General features: G+C 41.4%; 2 protein-coding genes and 1 long non-coding RNA gene across 6 annotated transcripts in view; 1 reads left to right on the plus strand and 2 right to left on the minus strand.

Annotated features, from left to right (window-relative positions):
- The window catches only part of LOC111261531 (BTB/POZ domain-containing protein kctd15), a 78,682-nt gene extending 66,655 nt beyond the window's left edge, over positions 1 to 12,027 (plus strand). For both annotated transcript variants that reach the window (XM_022835100.2, XM_022835101.2), the window contains 3 exons: positions 8,700 to 9,124; positions 9,828 to 10,027; positions 10,466 to 12,027. In XM_022835100.2, the coding sequence (XP_022690835.1) occupies positions 8,700 to 9,124; positions 9,828 to 10,027; positions 10,466 to 10,591 (751 nt within the window). In that variant the 3' untranslated portion in view covers positions 10,592 to 12,027. The remainder of the gene's footprint in view (positions 1 to 8,699; positions 9,125 to 9,827; positions 10,028 to 10,465) is intronic.
- On the minus strand, positions 5,768 to 8,912 carry LOC147753320 (uncharacterized). Its single transcript, XR_015311584.1, has 3 exons — positions 8,829 to 8,912; positions 7,111 to 8,147; positions 5,768 to 6,745 (listed from the first exon to the last, which is right to left on the minus strand). It is a non-coding gene; the product is annotated as an uncharacterized LOC147753320 (long non-coding RNA).
- Positions 12,028 to 12,329: 302 nt separating the features above from the next.
- On the minus strand, positions 12,330 to 23,658 carry LOC111261528 (uncharacterized). Of its 3 annotated transcripts, none has more exons than XM_022835089.2 (12): positions 23,266 to 23,658; positions 21,563 to 21,752; positions 21,096 to 21,258; positions 20,092 to 20,338; positions 19,447 to 19,687; positions 19,058 to 19,333; positions 18,675 to 18,785; positions 18,262 to 18,435; positions 16,680 to 16,973; positions 15,563 to 16,017; positions 15,224 to 15,388; positions 12,330 to 15,001 (listed from the first exon to the last, which is right to left on the minus strand). In XM_022835089.2, exons 2-12 carry the CDS (start codon positions 21,644 to 21,646, stop codon positions 14,758 to 14,760), a joined length of 2,454 nt encoding a protein of 817 aa, XP_022690824.2. In that variant the 5' UTR covers positions 21,647 to 21,752; positions 23,266 to 23,658; the 3' UTR covers positions 12,330 to 14,757. The 3 variants fall into 3 exon arrangements, with proteins under 3 accessions (XP_022690824.2, XP_022690823.2, XP_086824867.1); XM_022835088.2 differs by having other exon boundaries at positions 21,084 to 21,258; XM_086968741.1 differs by lacking the exon at positions 16,680 to 16,973 and having other exon boundaries at positions 21,084 to 21,258.
- Positions 23,659 to 23,879: the final 221 nt, after the last annotated feature.

Below are 23,879 nucleotides of genomic sequence, written 5' to 3' on the forward strand. Positions count from 1 at the left end.
ATATCAATTAGCGAAATTGCGAGCCTCAGACATCCATAGTGAATGATTTGTCAACCACCATTTGAATAGTTACTGCTATCATCTTGTGTATCGGCATCAAATAGGAACTATCTGGTTCTACCTATTTATTCCTCAGTATTTTAGTCTGTAAATGGAACAAATGAATTTCTAGTCAGCGTTGCGCAACAGGTTCAGGTTTGCCGTAGTTTTATTAAGGCAAAGGTCGTTTTTCATAGAGTTGCACGAATTTTAAGCATCTCTAATATCCACCAATTAAAATTTTAAATACTAAATGTTATTTAAAAGCCACTAGCTCCGATCTGATTGAAATAGTATTAATAACATTTTGTTATGGCTGTTTGCTGATTTCGGTTAATACTGCCTTTGACTTGTCCTGTCATGCTCATCGATCGTTCCGCTCCTGGCTCCCCTTTCTTCTAGCCGAACTTCTGATCGTTTCATCTGTGCGAAGCATCGAACGCCATCTTGGACAGTACGAGTTCTCCGTATCTCCCCCGCCGCGCCCGTCCCCTAGTAACTCTCCCTTTTCCCTCTCCCTCTCTCCCCACGCTCCTTTAGTTCGGTCGGTCGCCCGCGACGCAGTGGACTGACGCCGATTCTACCACAAACCGCTGTTGCTACTACTATGAAGTGTGCATTACGATGACTGGTTGTGAGGCGTTCAGCCCGTCATCGTAATGGCTTAGTTGCAGTCGTCGTCGTCGCTGGGTCGACGCCTGGGGCATCCACGGGGTCAGAGGTGTCCGCGTCCGCGGATTGGTGAACGGCGTTAGTACCACTTACCGTTTTGCCGGTAGATGCTTTCTCGTGTGGCAGCACTGTCTATTCATCCGCTGGCCTCTGGCATGACGCCGCCTCGGGCTGCTTAAGCAGGCACTGTCCAAGCGTTACGAACACCTTTTAGCTGTCCGGCCTTTTGATACACATAGGAGAGGACCACATCTGAACGTTCGTTATGACTATGCCTTATGCATATGTTTAATGCAGCAGCACGGCTTCGTATTCGCAGGAACAAATACCTACTGAGAAGCGAGTCAGGATCGGACAGAGAAAGGTAGACCAGAACAGCTCCCATCTATAGAGAAAAAATGAATTCCGCCTGGATTCTGCCATCGCTTTAATCCTTTAAGGCTTAGGGTTTATTCCGGCCAAGTGCTCAGTACGGCTGCAAATAGGACCAATACCTTCTCGCGGTGAGTTCGGCAGTAGTAATAAATCTGTCAAAGAAAACAAGTGAAGTCAGTATAGTATTCGGAATGGGCGAGATCGGACACGTAATTTAGGTCTAGTCTCTGCTGTGATAGTTGCCCGCGTGGACAATATCGCTCTTATTCGCGGGCCATTTCAAACTGCACGACGTATCAGTCCTGTACAAAGTATACGGTATATTTGTCAGGGTCAAGATCAATTAGTTGTTTCAGGTCCAAAGCTCAAATCACAGCGTTCGTTGGCATGACGGCCTATGTGCTAATGAAGCAGAGCTGGCTCTGCTGAACTCTCTGCTTGGTAAATGACATAGTCATTTACGAGGTGCTAATTGATGATCCACGATCGCTAACTCAATCGGCAAACATCTTTTTTAATTCAGTTTTTAATAACACGAAGAACGGATATAAAATATCTTAGCAAGGCGTTAAAAAAAAATGGGTAGATATTGGGTTGGAGTAAAATCAAACGTAGCAGGTATCGAATACTAGTCAACCCACTAAGTTGTGTTGTTGTTATTATCATGCGTAGAAGCTGCTATCATATCATCTTGTCAAACCTTCTCTATATAAGACGGATTAATGTCTCGTATTGAAAATGTCATCAATAAACACTGTAAATATGTAGAGAAATTCATGTGAAGGAAAAATGAACCTCATAACGAGGCCACTGACACTGCACGCTAGCTATCGTAAGGATTAGCGACGACTTATAAATATGTATTAGAAAAAAATACATACCTGCATGCAGCCAGCTACGTGTTTGCACGCAGGTATCGAGACTTTGTCAGAAAAAAAACACTAGTGGTAAACAACTCGAGCTTCAGTGTATTGTTGATAATATTTATTCATACATAAATAACTGGAGCTGCTGCTGCTGCTAGACGCGACGGGACGGCATCCATCGGGGTTCGCCCTGCGCACGACAGCGCGGATTTACCTTTAACTTTGTGCATGTAATGGTATCGAAACGGTGCGTGCAACGGTTTACTCGTGAGGTCTTCAGATCTCCTATATCGTAGACTTGACAAGCTTACCGTTACGGAAATTACGTGCGACTAAGCTAAATAACTATTTTTATCGAGAGCTTGACGAAAGTGACCCAGCCTCGTATAGCTTGAGTGTTCGCTTCGGCAGACAAAAAAGGTGTTCAAAGGTGGCTTGGCGAAACAACAACCCAGTCCGTTTCGGCCAATCCTAAAAATGAATAGGCCTCTTCATTCGGGATATACAAGCTGTTTTCTATTATTCGTTTACAATTTATCCTATGATTGATCACTACGGTTTACAAGTCAGAAAAATGGCAATAATCTGTCGGTAAAGATGTTCTTAATAGTAGATAGCATGCGCTAAACATACGGATGGCTTCGAAGATGCTGCGGCGGTAACTTCACTACTCATCAGCGGAAAAAGGAAGGAACACTAAATCATACGTACTGCAAAAAAAAAAAAAAGAAATAGAAAAGATTATTCGAGGATGCAACACCCATGGTCAGCTAACCAAATTTTACGGACGGTTCTATTCTTTTGAACGGTTCTATTCTTTACAAAAAAACATATTTAATGTTCCATTGAAGACAATGCATACTTTGTGGTAGATTGAATGCAAAATGCGGCCGTTAAATTACCTATCCTAGTGGATTAGTAATAACAAACGAACTCATGAGTGAGAGCAGCCGTTCAAAAGTGTCATTTTCTATAATATCGATTCCACATTTTACTCCATATTCAGTCTAGTTGGGCGTGTATGGAAATATCCTTACAAATTTACTGGTTTCATTCACCAAATTAAGAAACATAATAACGAGCTATCGAAGGTTGTCGAGTCGTAGTCGCTTATCGGCCTTTCATCTAGGTTCCCTGTAGAACTGTGGTACGATAACCCGACGAACGGATTGTCAAAAGCTGAACGTAAAAATCAAGCCCAGCCAAGGATTCTATTTGAATATTAGCTCCTGCTGCTTTTGCCGGCTCTGTTTCGTATTCGTCCCTAACCTACGACGACTACTAAAGTATCAAAACAAAAAAAGAAATTGTGCACTGTTTGCGTGTCAAAGTAGACGTCAGGTTTGCGTCACCGTTCAGAACGATTAAAAGCCTTTGCTTCCGCTTAACTTCGTACTCCCACTTAAGTTTGCTCTAGCCTGTCCTTCTGCTCTTCCCCAAACGAACAAAAACTATGGCAGTTACCAGCGAGTGTATCAGTGGCGAATGCCAATACCCGGCCTGGCCATCCCTTGACGTCAGCGTAAATATCAGCAATGGCGAACCCGATGCTACGACACCTCAGAAGACAATGACATAGGACCATAACATTGTTATCGCTTACCGGTGATAGTTAAACGGCGAGTATGCTCAGGAATGGATTGACTTTCTTCAGCAGCTTCAGTAAGCAGACCATCGATGGGTTGCGTTTCACTTGGGCAACGGAAAGGGCAAATATTTGTTTGACAGGCGCAAGGGGTATCGGTATTGGAAAAGCAGCACTATTATCAAAAAAAGGCAAACGTATATTTTCTAAGGCTATCTACAATTTACTCTGTAGACAATGTGTCTGCCGCTTCTGTACCTAAGCACCCATATATACGTACAAGCTCACTTCGAAACGGGCCGTCGAAACTCTCCGAATGTCTCATATCGCCGAGAGCGGGGGGAATTCAGGGCTTATGCACACGTAAACGGAACAAATCGTTTCGATGAACAACGTTTGGCTGTGTTGTTGGCTGATTGTAGCGAAAATACAAGACCCAATAGACATATGCATCAAAGTAAGACATTTTGCTCATTGCCACGTCCATATATCAATCAACGATATTCTACTGAATCTATTAAATAATGATAGAGCCTTAGTTTATTTAGACAGTAGTTCGGCCGAACGCAGTTTAATGAATTGTGCTATTGCTAATGTCATAATTATGATTTCTTTGCCACACGTTATAGAGCTTCTGGCGCGCACTTTCGTACAATGATAATGATAATAATAATAAATGAAACGTTTTGCCGTATCATGGAAGAGCCCTATTTCATCGCCTCCACAGCAGCAGCGTCATCCACCACAGTAACAGACGGTTGGTTGGAAAATTTATTGCCGATATTCACCTCTGATACCCTTCCTCGCCGAAGAGCGGACGGGTATCCGTTGTTAGTCATCACTGGCCACTGCTTTCTGTCCCCTTCTATGGAATCTTCTTCGACTTCAATGCACCCCTCGCGTGGCTATGTTTGTGCGTGTATGTGTCAGCGGGATTTTCACTATTGTTTGTTACATCGACGGATTGCGCACTTCTCGGTACATGACTGGCAATCTTCTTCAACGGCACGCACACCGCAAGTGAAGCACTCGATAAATAGACCAGCTATATTATACCGAAAGCTATTGCTAGGATAGCTAGATCACAATAAAGTTGTTTTTGGATTACCAATAAAATACGGAAGCGCATGAAATAAACAGAGGAAACAAAGCGAGAAAGGAAGGAAGTCTAAACTCCATATATTCTACCTATGTGAATGTGTTTGATGACCTTTTTCACATAAATACGAGCGATAGGTGGTTATAGACGATCTGGCAGATAATTAAGCCGACCGGATCGTTGTTTCCGCAACGGCATTAATAACAACAAAGAAAAAAAATTAGCATATGCCCTCGCTGGCTTGCCTTTTACCTGAACGCTTCGTGACGGTGAATATCTGAAAAGTCACAGAACTGCTAATGGGTAATCAGCAGAAGCGAAGGATTAACCAGCAACTAGCGATCAATAAACAATTAGTAAGGTAATCCAGTTAGCGCATACGGGCCAGTTATACAAGAGCTTTATTCCGTAGCGCGCTAACTTTAATAGATCAGTTCCTTGTTAGCTGGTTTAGTCCTGTCCTCTTCGATACCTAACTGTCTTTCGTATAGTTCTGCCCAAGTTACCAAATCAAGTAACTATCGCAGAACTATAAGGTCGCGTATCTGATCGCGGCGTGATCTGCGAGGCAGATGCGCGTATCTTCACAACATACGGCCATCGATCATTGAATTTCAGTTTCGGCGAATGGTTGATACGGCATATTATTACTGCATGTTATGACGCCTCGTAGAGGCGCTCATTTGTTAGAGAAATAGCTGAAAAGGTCAGCAGTCGATGGAAAAAAACAGTATTTTACATTCCGCTGTGTAATCCCATCTTTTGCAAGTTGCGGCGAGGGCTTGAGTAGTCTCAGCCGTACTGCAGGTCCCCTTTTCCGATGACCCCCATAAAGCCTGAAACCTGAGCTTACATAAATGGCGTCGTTTTCGTTTTATTTAGTCCTAGAGGTTACATTCGTACGCCACAAACTACATACATTGCCTTCTTAAGGAACAGTTAGCAGTAATCACACTAAATTCAATGAACCTTTTCTGAGTATCGTAGACTGCTGGTATAGTTGCTTCAAAGCGAATATTTACCAATCCTTCATTCGACCAAAATGAATCGACAGCTGTGAATTTCGATCCAAAATGGCCTAATACCTCAGATGATACGTTTCTTGTATATAACGAAAGTGGCAATGTATCGTTTTGTTCCGCTGTCGAATTTTCAATTAAATTTTTAATTTATTGAGGCCAAGAGTAATCAACAACGGCTAATGAAATCACCGGAAAGTCAGGACTCGATCGTTGAGCCTCTTGCCAAAATAATTGTTAGCAGTTCGAGAACGTCACATTTTAAGCCTATCAGGATGCTTCTGATAAGCGAGTTGCAGACACGACTCACGTACAAAATTTATAAATGTACAATAATTTTGGCGGGCACGAATTTTGATGAAGTTAATAATTTAGACTGTATGGAATATACGTTAGAACACTGCGCTCAACACGTCTCCCGACCGACGGGATCTAGACGCATTAAGTGGCTAAATTATTGGTTTTCTGAGTCCGAACTTTAAGATATTTGAAAGTGACTTTTTTTTGTGTATGATGAAGTTGATGGATCAAAGCAAAGTTAAGCTAGAGCATTTAGATGATAACTTTGCCAAGCAATGAAAATGGAACTGGGGGTCCTAACGTTACAAATCAGTGTTCTATGATGCACGCTAACGAATGTGGGTCTTCTACTTACTGAATTTAAAGCAGAATAATTTACATTGTCAAGTCTATGAAAATGACTGCTATAAAAAACAGGTTCTGAATGGCACAACAATGCAGACCCAAATTCAAATTAAGTGTCTATTTTTATATTTTGCTTTTTAAAAGCATTTTCCAGTAGGAGGTATCCAAGCTAACTATCCGTTATGCTGGCTTTCGTGAAATTTCCCATATATTTTAATGCAACGGTCGACATTCTAAAACGATTTTCACTACATATCAAGTCCGCACGGTCAAAACAATATTGCAACGCCGTTTAAGCGCCCCATATTACGATCACGTTTAGACGTTTTCAAGCTCAGCCTTTGCATCTTTTTTTTGCTCGTGGGCAAAGTTCATTCGTTATTACTACACGTCGTTCATAGGACACATCCGTCGTCCACAGGGGAAGTGTTTCCTGAAATAAGCGCTATCAAAAATCACACACAAAAGATAATACGAATACTATTATGCAATCGTATATGCATTAGTTAGGCCTTAGAAAAATCATCTCAACTTAAACGTGCGCTGATGAAAATTACAGATGGCTGCTGAAAACAGTATTTCTCTGATCGTTGTCCGAATCTCCTTTTCATTGCTAATTGTTGGCACAGGATACCATCATAGTTCATCATTACCTAACTAATTTCAACGCCTTTGTCCACATTTAAATCTACCCATATCATTGACTTTCTTGGTGATTGCAAGCAAACGAGACACTAATCGATAGCATTATAGACTGTATAATTGAAAATAACGAATTGCAAAGTAATAACTTATCATCTCATTAATTACCTCGAGTGACACACAGTAAAGCTTAACTTATTTTGTTATTTCTGCGAATCCTTATTGTTGGACAATAGTGTAGCCTGTTGAGAGCCTATACGCATTTACATTAGTCGACTGCACAATATCGTCCAGTTACTGACAAAGTTTGTGTCCTGGAAACCGTCATTTTCGGTCGACACTGGGCTTTGACGATTCATTACAAAACAAACAGACGTTTCGGAAAAGTTTCATAATATACAATAGCTGCGCGGAGAAGATGTCCTTCAACGTATCGTTCGTACGAAGTCATCCCCGTGTTTAATCCTATCTAAATCTATCAAAGCGTCACTGACAGCTCATAGCTCATAGCTCCCATTCGGGTAACTCCGATTGGATTTTCTAAGATATCGATCCGAAGAATATCGTAAGAAATACTGATTAATTGTTAGACTTGTACGAAGAACATAATATCGAATCAATGTTTCGTTTTAAAGGCATCCTACGCCGAGATGGATTTCTCAGTATGATTATTATTGCTTTTCAATTAATGAATTAGCCATGTGAATTATGTACAGCACAGACAGGATTGAGGTATCAATCAACTCCAAGCTTCCACGTATCGTTACAAATGTGTGTGTTCGGAGTCATTCAGGATGGTGGTCGAACGTAAGATCCAAATAGGCCAAAACTGTGAAGTAGTCGTGAACTGTCTACAGATCAGTGTATTCCACAGTACAGGATTTGGCATTCAAGAATAACGGAATCCTCCGATCTTTTCTGTTTCACCTGCTTCTTGGTCTTCATGCATTTGAGCGACAGCTATGTTCCAACAGCAAAGCTTCGAGCATCAACGCGAGCCGAAGAAGCGGAATCACGCTTGAGAAAGCTGATAAGGCACCGAAAAACTTCACACAGAATCACACGTCATCAGGCCACGCTTCCGGGACACTGGCAGTCATCTGTCGAATGTGTTTTTAGTCTTAGCGACGGCCTCCTCGACGCTTCTCACAGTGACAGACGCTGTACGCACATCTTAGCAGAAAGTTGTATACATGTATATACGCCTAAAAACAAAACAAAACAGGGTTGGTGGCGGCTTTGACGAATAGTTAATCCCCAAAAGGCCTACTCTGTAATACATAATTTTGTGTGTGTGTGTGTTTGTGTGTGCATAAGGCTCATAAGAAAGGCGCTTTACTGAGCCATATAGTGCCGTGCTATTATCTAAATAATGAATTTTCAATGTCATTTGTAGCTACAGTATATCCGCATGACTGTTTGCGAGACAAAAAAAAAATAGCCAACGTCAATACGTAAAAGGGTACCGTATCGAATTTGATCCGAATCTAGTGAGAACGTTATGTCCACGCTAGAAATCATGTCTTATATCTATGGTTTTCTGGTTCTATCGTATGTTACTATGCAGGTATTAGTCATAAGCGTGTTTGGAAAACATCATATAGATCATATCATATGTAATATTTGATAAGGTTATTCTCGGTAATAACAAATATGTGGTACCTCGAAAATACAAAACTGTTCTAAAATTAATACCCTCGTATCTGTATAGATAAATTAGCAGGATATTTGCCGTTTTTTTTTTTTTTTTACCACAGGTATCCCGAGTCTCGACTAGGCAAACTATTTAATGGTTCAATACCGATTGTGTTGGATTCACTGAAGCAACATTATTTCATTGATCGCGATGGCAAAATGTTTCGTCACGTGCTCAATTTTCTACGTACCGGGATCCTTGTTCTACCAACTGACTTCGCAGAATTAGCTCTGCTCGTGGAAGAAGCACGATTTTATGATATACCATCCCTTAATCGAGCCCTGCAGGAGTATCAGCTGACTAGCTGCAAAAGCAACGGGGCCAGCGGGGATGGCTCTTTATCGACGCCTCAACGTGGCTTCAAAGAAAATGGGCCGGGACCTGTAAACCCGAAGAGAGCCCGGCTCGAGAAAGCCCGCCTCGAAGATCAGAGAGAAGATATTGGATTGCATCAATGTCTTTCGCTCAGTATTTCGCCTGATCTTGGTAAGATAAACAGTCCACATTATAATATAGTAACCTCTGTGAAAGATGTTTTATCAACACAAACTGTGGTTAATGTGTAGTGCTCGGCAGTATGTACCGGATGAATGTGTAGGACAGTTATACTACTTATTATATGTAACGATTAAGCAGATGTGTCGTTCATTGATTAAGATTTGTAGTAAAATTTACAATGTCGGTTTTCTATTCAGAGAATAATTATTTACACCATCTGTCGTTTTACACAGAAATACGACTTCGTCTCCGCCTGTCTTTTTCGCGTCATGCAGACCTGAGTCATTTTAACTTGGAAAACTTTCAGCGGATCATGTCTGCCTTTCGTTCTGGCCCTTTAACAATTTGATGTCCCACTTATAAGCACATTGTTCTTTAATGATCCCTGTCTTTTTCCGTTCTGCGTATTATATGTACTATATACTTAGTAAACAATAATAATGCCTCTCAACGTCTATTCTTCAGCGCTGTGTTTTGGATTATCTTTTTCTCTTTAGACATTAGTTGCAGTGCTAGGTTCAGTACAACCAATCATTTCGTCGAGATGTATGGATAGCAAAAGTGTGTAACAAAACGGCCTCAATAGGTCAATGCGAATCAAAATTTTTGCATAATTTTACTGCATTAACCTTCCAAATTGGGTTGTGCAATTAGCCTAGACGTTTTCCATATTTTTCTCCTGTAATTCCAGGTGAGAGAGTATTAATCTCCGGTGATCGGGCTTTGGTCGAAGCAGTATTTCCAGAAGTTCTTCAGCCGATCGAAAGTGCCCCTGGAGCAGCCACTTGGAGTTCGCAGGACAGCAAAAGTGTTCTGCGCTTTCCGCTTAACGGATTTACGAAACTTAACTCATTACAAGCTATTGAGCGGCTACTTAACGCCGGTTTTCAGGTATGTCTTCTCGTTTATACCTTCATTTTCAGGCGTCGAGTACATTGTTTGCCCAATGATAGTCGTAGAGCTCCGTTGACGTAGCGTTACGACACCCTCAACTTACTTCGACATCATCTTTTATTATAGTCTTTCAATTGTCCAATTGGCTTGTTTCGATTGTTAAAGTATGCTAACAGAGACGAATATTTTTTTCGGTGATCAAAATGGCTAGGGTCACATTTCCTCTGCAAAAAATTAATATTGTAGAAAACAAGGTTTATACTTCCTTTAACAACTTGAGCTTAGAAACGTTTGTTTCTTCTTCATTATTCCACTAACAGGAATTATGTAAGGCACTTAAAATCAGATTTAATTAAATCGATGATGATCTCATCTGTAACAAGACATGTCATTTTTATGGCGTTTATATCCCCTTTTTTTTTTTTCTTTTTCCAGTTGATCTCTTCTACGGCTGGCGGCAACAGTGTAGACGGAACGCAGTTCGCTGAGCATATACACCTTTTCGGACGGCGAAATGAACAACCTCTATCGCCTCGGAGCAGCCCCGTTAAAGCAGAGTGATCTACCTTTTTGAGTTGATATTGCGCGCAAACGCGAACCTTGCTATTATCACTTTATGAGCCTGGAAAGGCCAGCTAAGAGTAAACGGACGGTGCAAAGGTTTGGAATGAGAGTAGTAGCTTTTGCCCTAACATCAATACCAAACCACTCTTATAGTTTACCGAACCGCTGCTGTTAAATGGATTTGACATAATAAAATAAGCCAAGATCAGTCCATAAAATGCTAGCGGTATTATGAACGACAGTTTGATTGCATCATCTTCAATATATATATATATATATATATATATATATATAGCTTGAAAAATTGTTCTGTAGTGTTCGTAGGACGTGAAAAATATGCCTAAACTATAACCATGTATTGCTCAATGGCCTGCGAAGACTACGTAGATCATTCAAATTCAAAGACAGCAAATTTGTGAGTTGTACCTTTTAAAAGAAGTTGAGTATTTTCTTCGTTCTGTAATATATCATAGGTTATTTTTATTGTTTATGTGAGGTTTCGGGAACAGTCTGTGTCTGGCTGCAGAATAGAATTCCAATAGATTGATATGGTTTTAGTAAAAGATTTCTACCCTCGACGCTACGCCTTCGATCTTGATTTGTCCTGTAGAACAACTACTGAGCTAATTGTCTTAACAAAGATCATGATAGAATGTAGACCGTTTTCTTTTAGAATATCACCCGTACTGCAGCAAGGAGCACTAAAATCAAATACCAAACCACCTTGCACCATCTACTTTATTGAGTTGAATTCAAGTTAACGTCTTTAGATATTAAGAGGGTACCGTTGAAGGCTGCGGGAGGGTCTTTAGGAATCATTGCATAATATCTTTTAGGTTCTGTTGTTCCCTTTCGGTGTGAGTCCCCTTCGCTGTACATAAACATCTACCTGTCAAGCGGCAAGAACGTTCTACTTATAGGACAAATACGGGGGCAATCATCGTAAATTAGGCGCTCCCCTTAATAGATCGTGCAAGTGCCACGCTGCAATATGGTGAATTTGACTGTGAATGCTAAATTATTACGAGGCAAAAACAAATGTTTATAGTTTAATCAATTAATTAAATGATTAAAACAAGTGGGTCTGAATTAGGCGAATGCGTGGCTTAAGTTTGGTGTGTTAGGATAAGAGTTTAGGTCAGTGATATTAATTCACAACATTAACTACAATTAAAAAGATTATATATATATATATATATATATATATTGAACACAAATCCTGAGTCATCATCAGTGCACACGGATGTCAAGCTGCCCAGCTGTTAGTTTGTAATAAAACAACTAGGTATAGGCGAAACGTAAATTCTAACAATAGTGCTGATTATACGCATTAAAGCTATCAACGAAACTGTCCAGCACCATAATGCTATGTAAATATATATAATTAAATAAAAAGAGTCAAGGGACTCCCGACTTGAACGAGAGCACACAGAGACGTTTCCAAATCTTTTTAGGTTAGTTACCGAACACTTTTGTACCTATGAAATTGGTAGCTGCTCTCACCGTGCGTGCAAAAAAAAAAATGATCGAATGCGCCAACTCCGCTGTTCGTCAACCTCGAAACGCCACAGTTAGGCAGTGGGCAAAAAGCACTCAAAGAACCCCGAAACATTTCGAATGGTATTAAGTTTGGCCAAACAGTGAGAAAGGTTTATTTTTAACACATGACTGCACCAGCCCCCTTCTACAACTACGCTATAGATTCAAAAACGCTAGCGACGAAACGGGCGGATGATTATCGCTGCACATTATGCACGTCTTATTATTATTATGTATGTCCAAATCTCATTGTTTTCAAGCTATATCGACAGCGTATTATCGGTCCACTTTACAACAACACTCTTTGGTCTTTCGATTCTGGGCCTGAAGCGCCTCAGAGCTTCCGGCATTGAAACTTATGGGTGCTACTACTAACGGCGCTACTAGGTGCGCATGCTCGATCTTTTACCTTCGTAGACGTCTTTCTTGTACATGCGGTATTATATATAGTAGCACGTTCGAATGTCCGCTGTGTAACCACAATTACTTTTCAGTAATCCTGCTATATAGTCATTTTGCATATTTTATCTACTATTTATTGAAAAAAAATTGACGCTTTGGTTTCAATAGACATTTTATATAATTATTATTACCTCCATTCACACATCTTCACCGTTGTAACAACAATAGTTCCGTTAAATTTCAGATAAACGATGAGAATACCTTTCTCTCTCCCTTATATATGTATATATACTAATCATAAGAATTTCTGTTAACTTTCGGTATTTGTTTGTGCAGCGCTGATCCTCAGCTGCTGTACGAAACTGAGCTCTACTTACTTCCTCACACTCTAGTAATTTTTTTTTTTTATATATGCATAGTCATTTTGCAGGTTTGTCATAATACAGTTCATTTCCTCTAATATTTATATCGATGAATAAAGACAAACTCCATTTTATGCTTGGGGCGAAATGTCTCGTAAAAAACTTCGTCAGTTCATATTTATATTTTTTTGGGTTCGGGTCCATTTCACATGCCGCTAGCAAAATTGCTTCCAGCAGATCTGCGTTTGCTCAGATAAACGTACAAGGCACTCTGTTTAACTCTAAGCAACTAGTACAAATTTGGGTCGTGTGCGTTTCCTTCAGTTATACAATTGGTATCGGACAATTATCAATAATCTGCAAACATCTGCCAGCGTATGGAACCTGTTGCATTGTCTCCAATGCTTTATTAGACTTCTCATTGGATTTTTTTCACTGACGCCAAACGGTGAAATGTAACAGCCACAGGGCTCACCGATTACCGATCATCGTACGACCGACGGCATATCACGCACGCGTACTTTCACCCGCTTAACGCTTCCCGTTCGATCGATCCATACGCCGCCTTTATTACGTGTTACAACATTAGCTTCTATCGATCCCTTTCTGCTCAAATATATATATATATATATATATATATATATATATATAAAGACAACCTTGTATTATCTTTCATATTCAGGTACAACATACGAAAACCTATACTTAAGCACACACAGTTACAAATACACAGAAACGCACGTTTGTCTTTAGCGAGATGTTGCCGATGACCAAAAACGGTTATTTTGGCCAGAGGAGCTACTTCACCAAGCGATCATACGGTACACATGCCGGCGTCAGTTGGATCTGAGAACGTGGTCTACGTAGTTTCTAAGCCTTTGCACAACCTGCATACATACTAGGCCTGGTATACAAGAGTACAATATACTATTGATAAATGGTAATCGAGGCAGTGACAAAAAGCACCTATTGTGAATGGCGATAGAAGGTCTAAGACATCAATAACTGTGTACGTGTTTCTGGATCAGTCAGTCATATTTCTGGCGCTATTTCCTATTCTATATCCACCGCGATGATATCCTGTCCTGTCCTATCTAGGTCCTAGTTCTATTCATTATGTAGTGCAAAGAAATAATTGTTTTTCCTCTCAACTCTCCGTAGGAGCCTCGGATAAGCTATTGCTAATAATACATCTGACTATGTTTTTGTGTTATTACATATTTCCTTGTTGTGATGTGTCGCTTCCACATCAATTATGATATAAGGCTGGATTTAGTTCCGAGGTTAAATACAAACCGTAATCACTATTCTTATGATGAACGTAGTTCGCGTCATTTTGATCCCGTTCGTTCCTCTCATCCAACGCGAGACACGTCCGAGTGAAACGTCTCATCGTTTGTGACATTTAGAAAAAATTTCAGGTACATCCTTCAGGGGTCAACCGAGAAATCAGTCATCCGTATAGAAACGCTACTTAACAGCCACACAAAACTAGCACCCATTATCATTATACAAATACCCAGATAAGTTCTTGCCGACCATCAGTGACGTTACGTATAGATTTCGGCGCTTTAATTGTGTATCACAACAGGCTTGCAAAGGTAGATTTTCACACAACTGGTAGAGACAAATCGTGCTCGTCCAAATGACTATGCGATTATCGGGTGGAACGTCCTCACTACTACCACGCTCGTGTTCGCTGTTGTTTCACTTTATCATTTCGATGTTACCAATCTGTTTGGTTGTTTTAGTTATCGGTTAGACTGGTGTTCTGCACAATGCTGATTTAGACTACGAAGTTTCTTATACAAACACGCCAAGTTAAAGACCACATCGAAGACGTTGAGGGATCCTATTTTTTTAGGGCGTAGTGCTACCCCCAGAGCTATAGAGCTGTTGTATGAAGCGATTAGCTTGTCCGAGATCAATACCAACCCTATGGGCAATTGCCTGCGCTCTGGCAAGTTCTTCTCGCTCGCGTAAGAACCAATCTGAGCCATCAACGACGGCCAATGCCTGAGGATCAGAGCAGGTTCGACCACTGAGTGCCCGAACGTAGGCCTCACGCCGTCCGCTCCACTCGTGAAGTTCACTCAACGTCACCCTGTTTCACACACAGAAACACAATGAAAGCATACAGAATTATGAACACTTATATAAGTCATGTCAAAAAGCCTACATGAAACTATCTCATGCTAGCACTCAAATCTGCTTTCCGTGGCAGCCAGCAGCGTACATATATATGTAATGTTGTTTTATTACAAAAAATGTAATTGCTTTCGAGGCTTTAAATTCTTATATTTGATATGAAAATGGTGCATCTTACCGAAAGATGCTTGCTGCGTATAGGCGTCCCTCTTTCTGGGCATAGTCGGTGGCTTCAAGGCGAAAGTTCAGTAACTCGCGGAGGGCGTCGCCCGAGAGAATTGACGTTCTACCATTACGTAACTTCAAAAAGTGGTCTCGACATTCAAGCCACCTCGACAGGCACCTAGAGAGAGAGAGAGAGAGAGAGAGAGAGCAACACAAAACTATTAATAAGGATGACGTCTGTACCACGCAATGGATAAGCATCATGCGAACGCTTCTAAAGAATGAGCGCGTAATACATAAACAACTACGCTGTTATACATTTTTCATAAAACAAAGCAAAATAACGATTAACCTCATTGTGATGCCAAGTTCCCTCGCAGTCTCAATCTGTGCCAGAGACAGTGTCATCGTCTTGTTGTTCAGTTCCTTAACTTCAACGTCATTCGCTGTCCCGATCTTTGCAATCTGGTTCTCCTTGATGTGGCCATTGCCATTGACGAAAGTCAGAGACGAATCTTTCGAAGTCGAAAATGAGGCATCATTGTTGTTCGAATCCGTCTGATTGTCCATACTGTTATTATTGCCGTTTATACTCGAACACTGTGACGGCATTGGCTGATCATCCTCCATCGACTCGAGCTGATCGCCCATCGTAGCCGGGATCCCGTACGCCAAGGGCGATCCAGACGGCGAGCCATGACGCACCGCGTTTTTGAAGGGCGACCGCGAAACTGAATGAAGTGAGTTTCCATTGCTGGGAAACCTGAAGGTATGGGACTCAAATGCAGCGCCTCCGCTTCGACGTGTCTGAATAGCGACCAACAAGTAACACGTAACGACTCGTTAGATAAGTAGATCTATTGCAGAAAGGCTTTAGAGCACTAATTTAATAAAACCACAAGTTTGTTAACACAGGATATACGCTAATCAAGCTGAAAATTACATGCAGTTTAATCGTGCCAAAATAAAGCAAGCAATCTTTTTCATACAACATGCAGGAAATATCAAATAATAATCATACAAATAATAGTAACTTATGTAGTGATGTTACAGTGTCACTAGTAATCACAAACCAGGCCGTACTTTTGTAATTAACCTGATATAACCAGCACATATGTGCGGAACGTAAGATAATTTGTCAATCATTTTTTTCGGGTACATAATCTTTTTTGAGAATCTTGCTCATCATGTCTAGCTGCTGATTGTTCAATGTTCAGCTCAATGAGTATTTCACCCCTCGCATATCACACGTCTTTAGTGGCTACGTTCCATCGTTCAGCCGTTTGGGAAGGGATTGTTACTGGCGATCTAACCGCACAACCAATTATATATGCTAACGTTGATCACGGTGGTTGTAATGGTGGCACAGCGCAGTTAAGTAAGACCACCCCAAGCAATATCAGGTGGCGGCTGGGGTTTGTTTGGGCACCCTGTTTCACCGCAGCAACGTCGCTCCGTAACTCTCTTACCCTGCTGGAAGGGGGTGCCATCACCGCTGTGGCTAACGACGTCGGAGACGACGACGTCGTGGCCACGTTAGTCACAGTGTTGGTCTGCTGGGCAGCACCGACGAGCTCCTCGAGATTGTTGCGGGTTATCCACGTCGAAACAGTTGTACGAGGGATGTTGAATTGGGCAGAGGCAGTCTTACTGCCTTCAGTGAGAGCCACCTTGAGAACCGCCACAACCTTTTCGATCGCCATCTCGCCCGTATCGATTACACGGATACGCGATGACGGCTGCTGAAGTCGATGATACAACATCTGTGCCACGACGTTTCGCCGCCGCAGCAGCGCAGCAGCAGCAGCAGCAGTCGAACGTCGAACGAACCAGCATCGGCATCCATCATGCAATAAGAACATCCAACATGCAACAATATAGTATAAAATAATAGTAATAACAACACCGTTCACTAAACAAATGAAACTATTATCAAGATCAATGCTGATTATGATGTTAAAAATGAAAGAAAAACCAGCGAAAAACTGCTCATAAGTAAAAAGACTTCAGAATCGATAACGCCGACAGAGATATGGACAAAAAGACAACGAATAGCAAGCGCAAATAAAAATAAGTGAGCATGAACAGAAAGAGTGGAAAACGAAAGTGAGTTCGAAATGGCACTATTTTATTATGGTGTTCCCAATTTTTACAAGATTATCCTTTAGAAAATGTTGTCCGACTGGGACATAAATGTGTATTCTTGGCGGGAACGCATATTCTTTCCGTTGCAAGAAAACCAGAATAAACTTTACGTCGTAAATAGGAGGCGGGCCCTTTAAGGCTATCCCTTGGTGGTATTCGAACAGACATGACGAACATGTAAACACAATCTACTTCGGATTTGAGCTTCCGCGGATTACGGTTACAGGATTGGTAACACTTAGAGAAAAAAGCCAGATCGCTTAACCATCTCGCAGAATTACGAGACATTATCTCTGTAAGGGTTCATGGGAATCTTTCTGCAACAAGTTGACTGCAACAAGTTTTTTTTTTTTTTTTTTTTTTTAAGTAAGATATTATTCAAGCCACCACCACCTAGCAATCACGCATGCAGTCATTTTCCAATGAATTAACAGATCGCAACACGAAAATATTATAGATAATCATCATGAAATACGTACATATAGTATTTGTTAGATTGTTATCTAACAAATCTTAAATAGTAGAAAAATTATAATCAATAAAAAGTGCAAGATACACAGCGTAACAATAAATCATGCTTCTCTCTAGCTTGTACCATTCTGGGTTAATTGTCCGAAACGCATTTCACCTAAGCTGATTCGGTTTGCATTTCGCTATAGAAATACCTTAAGTGATCAGTAGGTCCTCATTTTTAAGTTACTTAAATATTTGGCAGTCCTCGGGTTCAGCTTCAATTCACGAGCTTGAAGTATCGGCTCCACAGTTTTATTAAAAACTAGCTTTGTCACATTTTACAGCTAGAACAACAGTTGTCTAGGTAAATGCTAAACGCGCCCTGTAAAAGTCACAATTTGTTCTTAAAATTCTCAAAAGTCTCAGAATTATGAATTGCCCAGCTCAACAGACCTTTTCCAGTTCGTCTGCATCAAGTGGTGGAGACCGATGAATGTCTCGAATTTCCACTTTGCGATCCGCTTTATGCTCTGATCCCGACTGATCATCATCGCTATTTTGCACACGACGTATCTCTTCCTCGGTGAAGAATTGACGCATCCAGCCGATCACCTGATTAGGTGGCACCTAAGCGCAAAACACAAAAAGTCCAACACATGATTATCAAAATCATTGCTAAATAACGGGAACAAACAAGGTCATTTAGATGGTTCACAGATTCAATTTATAGCACTCAAATAAGATCTAGGACACAATGAACGACAGACCTATACATAGTCTTCGTTAAATAGGGACCGCGGAAATAAGGCAGACATCATAACCTGTATGCATTGTAAATAGTAAATCAAATATCATTGCTTTCCTACCTGGAAAGTTTGGCTGGCTCGGGAAAGTGTCTGTTTCCTAGCCATATCGATAACCTTCAGCATAAAGTCGAGGTACTCGCTGTCCTCATCCTCACCGTCATTTGCATCTCCCTGAAGAGAACATGGAACCAAGTACATTATATAATTCTATCCCTCGTGTGACACCAACTGAAATCTATAGCACCATAAATACAAACATATTCATAATTCAGTACTTTCTAGACACCGCAGTGTGTTACGGCTCGTTAAAATCCGTGAAAAAACGGAACTTCCAATCGACCAAAGAATTACGGTAGGGTACGCTTAGTTAGACGATACAGTTTCCGCAGCGTCAACTCTTTGCTAATAGGCTACGAAAAGTAAAACACTGCCTGAAGCCTTACATTGCCTGCAGTGCGTCCATTGGTATTCCCATTTGCCTCGCTATTAGCAGCCGGCACACCCTCGATGGCTAACGGGGGCACACCCGCGCGCACCCATTGAATGACCTGGCCTTCTCGAACGCTGTACTGTCTAGCGGCACGTTCCACCGAAGTGCGTCGTGCCAGATTGATTATTTCCTCAATCTCCTCTCGACTTTTACCTCCTGACTCACCACTGCGACCGCCTTTCGTCATCTTCTTTCTAATACGGTCTATGGCCATCCGACGAATAACGTTCTAAAAGCAGAAAATTTAAGTTTCTTATCTCTACGGGCCATGTCAATACGATGCTTGATTTGCAGCTGAATAGCAGTTCTTCCAAATGATCAATGTAGAAAAAGATTACAAACCTGTGACATGAAGCTATGTACATCGCCGGCACGCATGTTGAAATGTTCGGCTGCTTTCTGCGTCGAGTTCTGGAGAGCAAAGATGACCACTCTGATCTTTTTCTCCACTGTGAGATCGTCCGAAAGAGCCGTTATCTGTTTGACCCTCGGTTCTTTTGATTCTTTCGGGTCCTTAGAATCGTCTTTTGTGGCTAGCTTCAGCGAGATCTTGAGCTTTGGAACTTTGGGAGGCTCGGAGTACCTGCAATTAGTCGCCCGATTTCATGATTTGAACAAACCATGATTTTCGGTAACGGTTTTCCATCTTGTTTAAGCTATATCAAGGCCGACGCTTGATTTGGTTTATCGATTCTGACACGAACACAATAACATTGCATATTTAAGGGCAGAAAATTATATTGAATAGCAAAAAACTTCTAACCAACAAAAAAATTTCCGCTATTTCTATATTTCCGCTAAATATTTGTTTAACAGCATTTTTTTTTACGTTTAAATAGAACACTACAAGCTTGCTTTACAGCTAAAAGTGATGAACATCACTACGCAGCAGGCTCACTTATATCATTATCAAATCATTGGCAACAGGTCTGTAACATGGTTGTTGGACGTATGATTGACCGAATGTTTTTGCACTATGTAACTCACCTGCGATCCTTATCAGCGCCACCTTGAGATGTTTCAGTATCGTCCTTGTCACGGTCCTTTTTTAGGTCTGCCATGAGGCTCTTCCGTTGTGGCATAAATAAACCAGCCTGTTCATGAGCTTTTCGTCTCCATTTGTACAGCACTGAATGCGAAATGTCTGGATAGCGCAGCTCACCCTCAGCCAGTGAGTGCTCCAAGAGGAAATCCCAAACGCTGCGTTTGAACTCTTCGGTGTAAATCACCGTACCTGTCAGAGTAACGAAGAGGACGCACACGTTAGGGTAACCGTGTGTCGAATTGTTTATTCATAGATGTACTTTCGCTACGTGTACTTCAGGCAATTTGCAACTAATCAACATTCATTTCGCTACGGACCCCTAAGCTTAAGTAATTCGTAACTATTCCCAGCTAAAGTTACTGCTGGCTACTAGTTAGGGGTAACACAGTGTTAGAAGCGCAAAACATGCATTCGCTCGTGACATTTTGACAATTAACGACGTTATTGATCGTAGTAAAGATCTCACTAGAGACACAACGGCGTGCTCCATGAATGATGGTGTCGACTTTGCCCTATTTGGGTAAGTTGAGCTGGTTGCTCTCGCTCCTACGTAAATTGAAAAATTTTAGTTATATTATTCTGTAATTTTTTTACTGACCTTTATTATAAGTCAGCTCAAGCTGTCAGTCTTGGGGTTGATGGCGCGATTTTTATTGATTAAAAAGTTTACAGGCAAAACAAGATTCTACATATGTTTTTGTTCAATAATAATAACAATAATATGCGTGCGGAGGACAAAACGACGTGCAACAGGCGTTTTACGCATCCCTTGATCGGAACATCCGTTAATAGGTAAACGACGATAGCACATTGCTACAGGCTTAAGCAGAGGATGAGGGTTTGTCACGAGGACAGAGGCTGAGTAGGGTCGGGCCGCTCTGGAGATTGAGCTGGGTTGCTTCTTTTTTGTTTTTGTGTAGAACGATTCCGATACCTTTCAACTTACCGCTGTCGTATACCATCTTCTTATCGGACTCCTTTAGCTTGTACGGAATAATCTTAGTCCTAGGTTTCTTTGAGGGAGGCTCCTCATCAGGTCCCCCGGCCATCCCGACAGGATCCATGCAGTCACCGTCCATGGCCATCAGAGGAAGCCGAACCAGTCGGACCTGTATAATTAACAACACTGTTGTTAAAACAATTAGTCTATGGCAAAAATGTTTGGCAATGACGGCATAGACAAAATGCATACACAGACTGCAAGCATTGTCGCTGAGCTCGACCGCCCGATGAAGATCTCGCGGTTTATGGCGAACATTTCAACGAGTGTGAATCACCAATGCTTTTAGGATATTATAGACCTTAAGCTTTCTAGCCTTTCGCACGTAACGATCCATCATTATGTTCTGCAACCATCGCTTCGAATGCTTGGCGTGAATCATGGCTAATACAACATAATAAGACCATACTAACCGACGGCTGAAATTCAAGGGCGGCTTCGGCGAGGCGGGAGTGAGTGGCGGCGCTGATGGAACTTGGTGTTAATCCGGTAGACATGGAAGGGCACGGCACCACGTGGATGATGTCCACTGCCCACAAATGGTGCACGAGTGCCGCCCCTAGTATGCCTTTGAATAAAGTTCAACCATCAGACCAGTAGCTTCTGAAAAAAACCGTTACATTGCGATAATGAGAGGATTTCGGACCCCACAGTACACAATGATATAGCTCTGCAACACCTGCTCTGCAACATTGAGCAAGCGTTTATACACTCGACGGTTAGCGCAATGAGACACCTCAAAAAAAAAGCTATCTTGTTAGAAAATCATTCATCAATTGAATGCGATAAGAGAGCAATATGTAACAATATACAACAACAAAAAACTTTTTTTTTTGTTATAGTGTTGTTTATAGCGATTTGATAGTGAGGAACAATTGAGTAAAATCACAAATGACAACATTATTCGTGACATATGATTTCTGTGCTCTTGTATCATTCACAGGTTTTGAAACGGTAATTTTTTATCCATGAGCTAGGCCGTCTTAACCACTATATATGGTAATATGCAACTGTGACAAAGCACTCAACTGGTCTACAAGGTGGCACGACGTCTTTGACAGTATTTTTTTTAGTACTCGTAATGGTTAACTCTACGCTACAAATAGATGAATATCTAAAGACTTACTGCGAATAGATGAAAGGACGCACATAGCAACTTTCTCAATTAACAATATTATTCAATAATAAGGAGTATATACTAGTAGTTGAAAAAAAAAAGTCTTAGGAGAATTTCTTTTAAATGTAAAAAACAAAAAGAACATGGCAAAATTTTCTCTACAGGCGAGAGATTCTCCTTTACAGATACAGTACTCTCAACAGACCTTTATTTAATGCAACATCTATCAAAGTTTTACGATTTTACGGATCAAAATCTTCCGCCTTACAAAAGCGTTACTTTTTTTTTTTTACAATGGTAAAGAATTTGAATGTGTGAGACTAGCGCGCCAGTCATATTATGCTCATTCAGTGCATGTATATACCTAGTGTCTTCTAACAGTACCACAACTTGGACGCAAACTATTTCGCTACAAAACATGACTATTTACTTATTCGACCGCCATTCGATATGGCCGAATTGGTAGCAAACAAAATCAAACTTTAATCAGTACTGAACCGCTAGTTTCTGACCGGCACTATGGCCAACGCCACTACAAGCGCGTCGAACGCAACACGGATCAGCATTAAGACGCAACTCAAATCTTCCTCGTATGTCTTGATGAGATTCGAAAAGGTTGGATCCTAGATATCGAGGTTTATTTGAAGCTAGCGTGAACAACTGTTTCCACGAACAATGTAGCCTCACTCCCCCGTCAGCCTTGTGTTTTTACACTTGGCCTCGATGAGATTTCGTCGAGCACTAATCGAACGCTATAAAGTTTGCAATTACGGTTTGAACACTCCACAAGGCTAGTGCCGACCCATTTAGTTACTGCCGCTAAGCATCGAAAATCAAATTTCCTAAATAACTCCTTGTTCTGACGCACAACGCGTCGTCCTTAGAAAATATCGCTTGCCTAAAAATGCGTGATGAAAACGCTCTGCCAAGTTTAACTGTTCTCGTTTTGAAAAGGTTTTCTGCAGAGCACACGCAGTCGCATTGAAGTTTTCAACTCACCTTTCCTCAGCCGACGATGAAGCCCGGTTAGACCAGAAAAAACTCAGTTCTTGCTACGGTCTCGAATTCCCAGCTCCCACCCCCACAGACGTCCGTGTTCCTGACACTCGGAGCACATACACATACACTCCCACAGCCCCAATGAAGCATCCAACAGCCGGAGCTAAGTTCGCCGAACTTTGTTGTTGTTTAACTACTCGCTGCTGGCCGTCACCGTGGGGCTTCGTCTCCTGGGCACACACATTCACGCTGCCAATCAACCAGCCAGCCAGCCCCAGCAGCAAGACCACCAAGCCACACTACCGCAGCCGCGGTGACTATAGCTAATGAGTTAGTTTCGTCTACGGGATGTTGATTATTGGATGGGGCCTGCCTCTCACCCTTTGCTGGCTGGCTGGCTGGCTGCCTGCCTGTATAGTTCGCTTACTCGCTCCGCTAGTCTCGGCCAGTTAGTGGCGGGTAAATTCGAAATAAACTGGCCAGCCAGTACCTTACTGGCGCCAAATTCAACAGAGATTACAGAAGCGGCGGAACAACTCTAACAGAGATATATGCCATACGCAAGAATTGAAAGATCAATTTATAATAAGGACTATGGTTTTGTACGGAGGGAT

This window comes from Varroa jacobsoni, unplaced genomic scaffold, assembly GCF_002532875.2.
Source record: "Varroa jacobsoni isolate VJ856 unplaced genomic scaffold, vjacob_1.0 scaffold_565, whole genome shotgun sequence".
In the NCBI taxonomy this organism is placed as follows: Eukaryota; Metazoa; Arthropoda; class Arachnida; order Mesostigmata; family Varroidae; genus Varroa; species Varroa jacobsoni.

What these genes read in the sequence shown, in the direction of transcription:
- LOC111261528 (XM_022835088.2), bottom strand. Translation starts at nt 21,646, where the DNA reads ATGTCTACCGGATTAACACCAAGTTCCATCAGCGCCGCCACTCACTCC. An exon ending in CGACAGCGGTAAGTTGAAAG is followed by an intron (nt 20,339 to 21,083) that starts GTATCGGAATCG and finishes TTACTCTGACAG; the next exon opens with GTACGGTGATTTACACCGAA. An exon ending in TACGCAGCAAGCATCTTTCG is followed by an intron (nt 15,002 to 15,223) that starts GTAAGATGCACC and finishes TGTGTGAAACAG; the next exon opens with GGTGACGTTGAGTGAACTTC.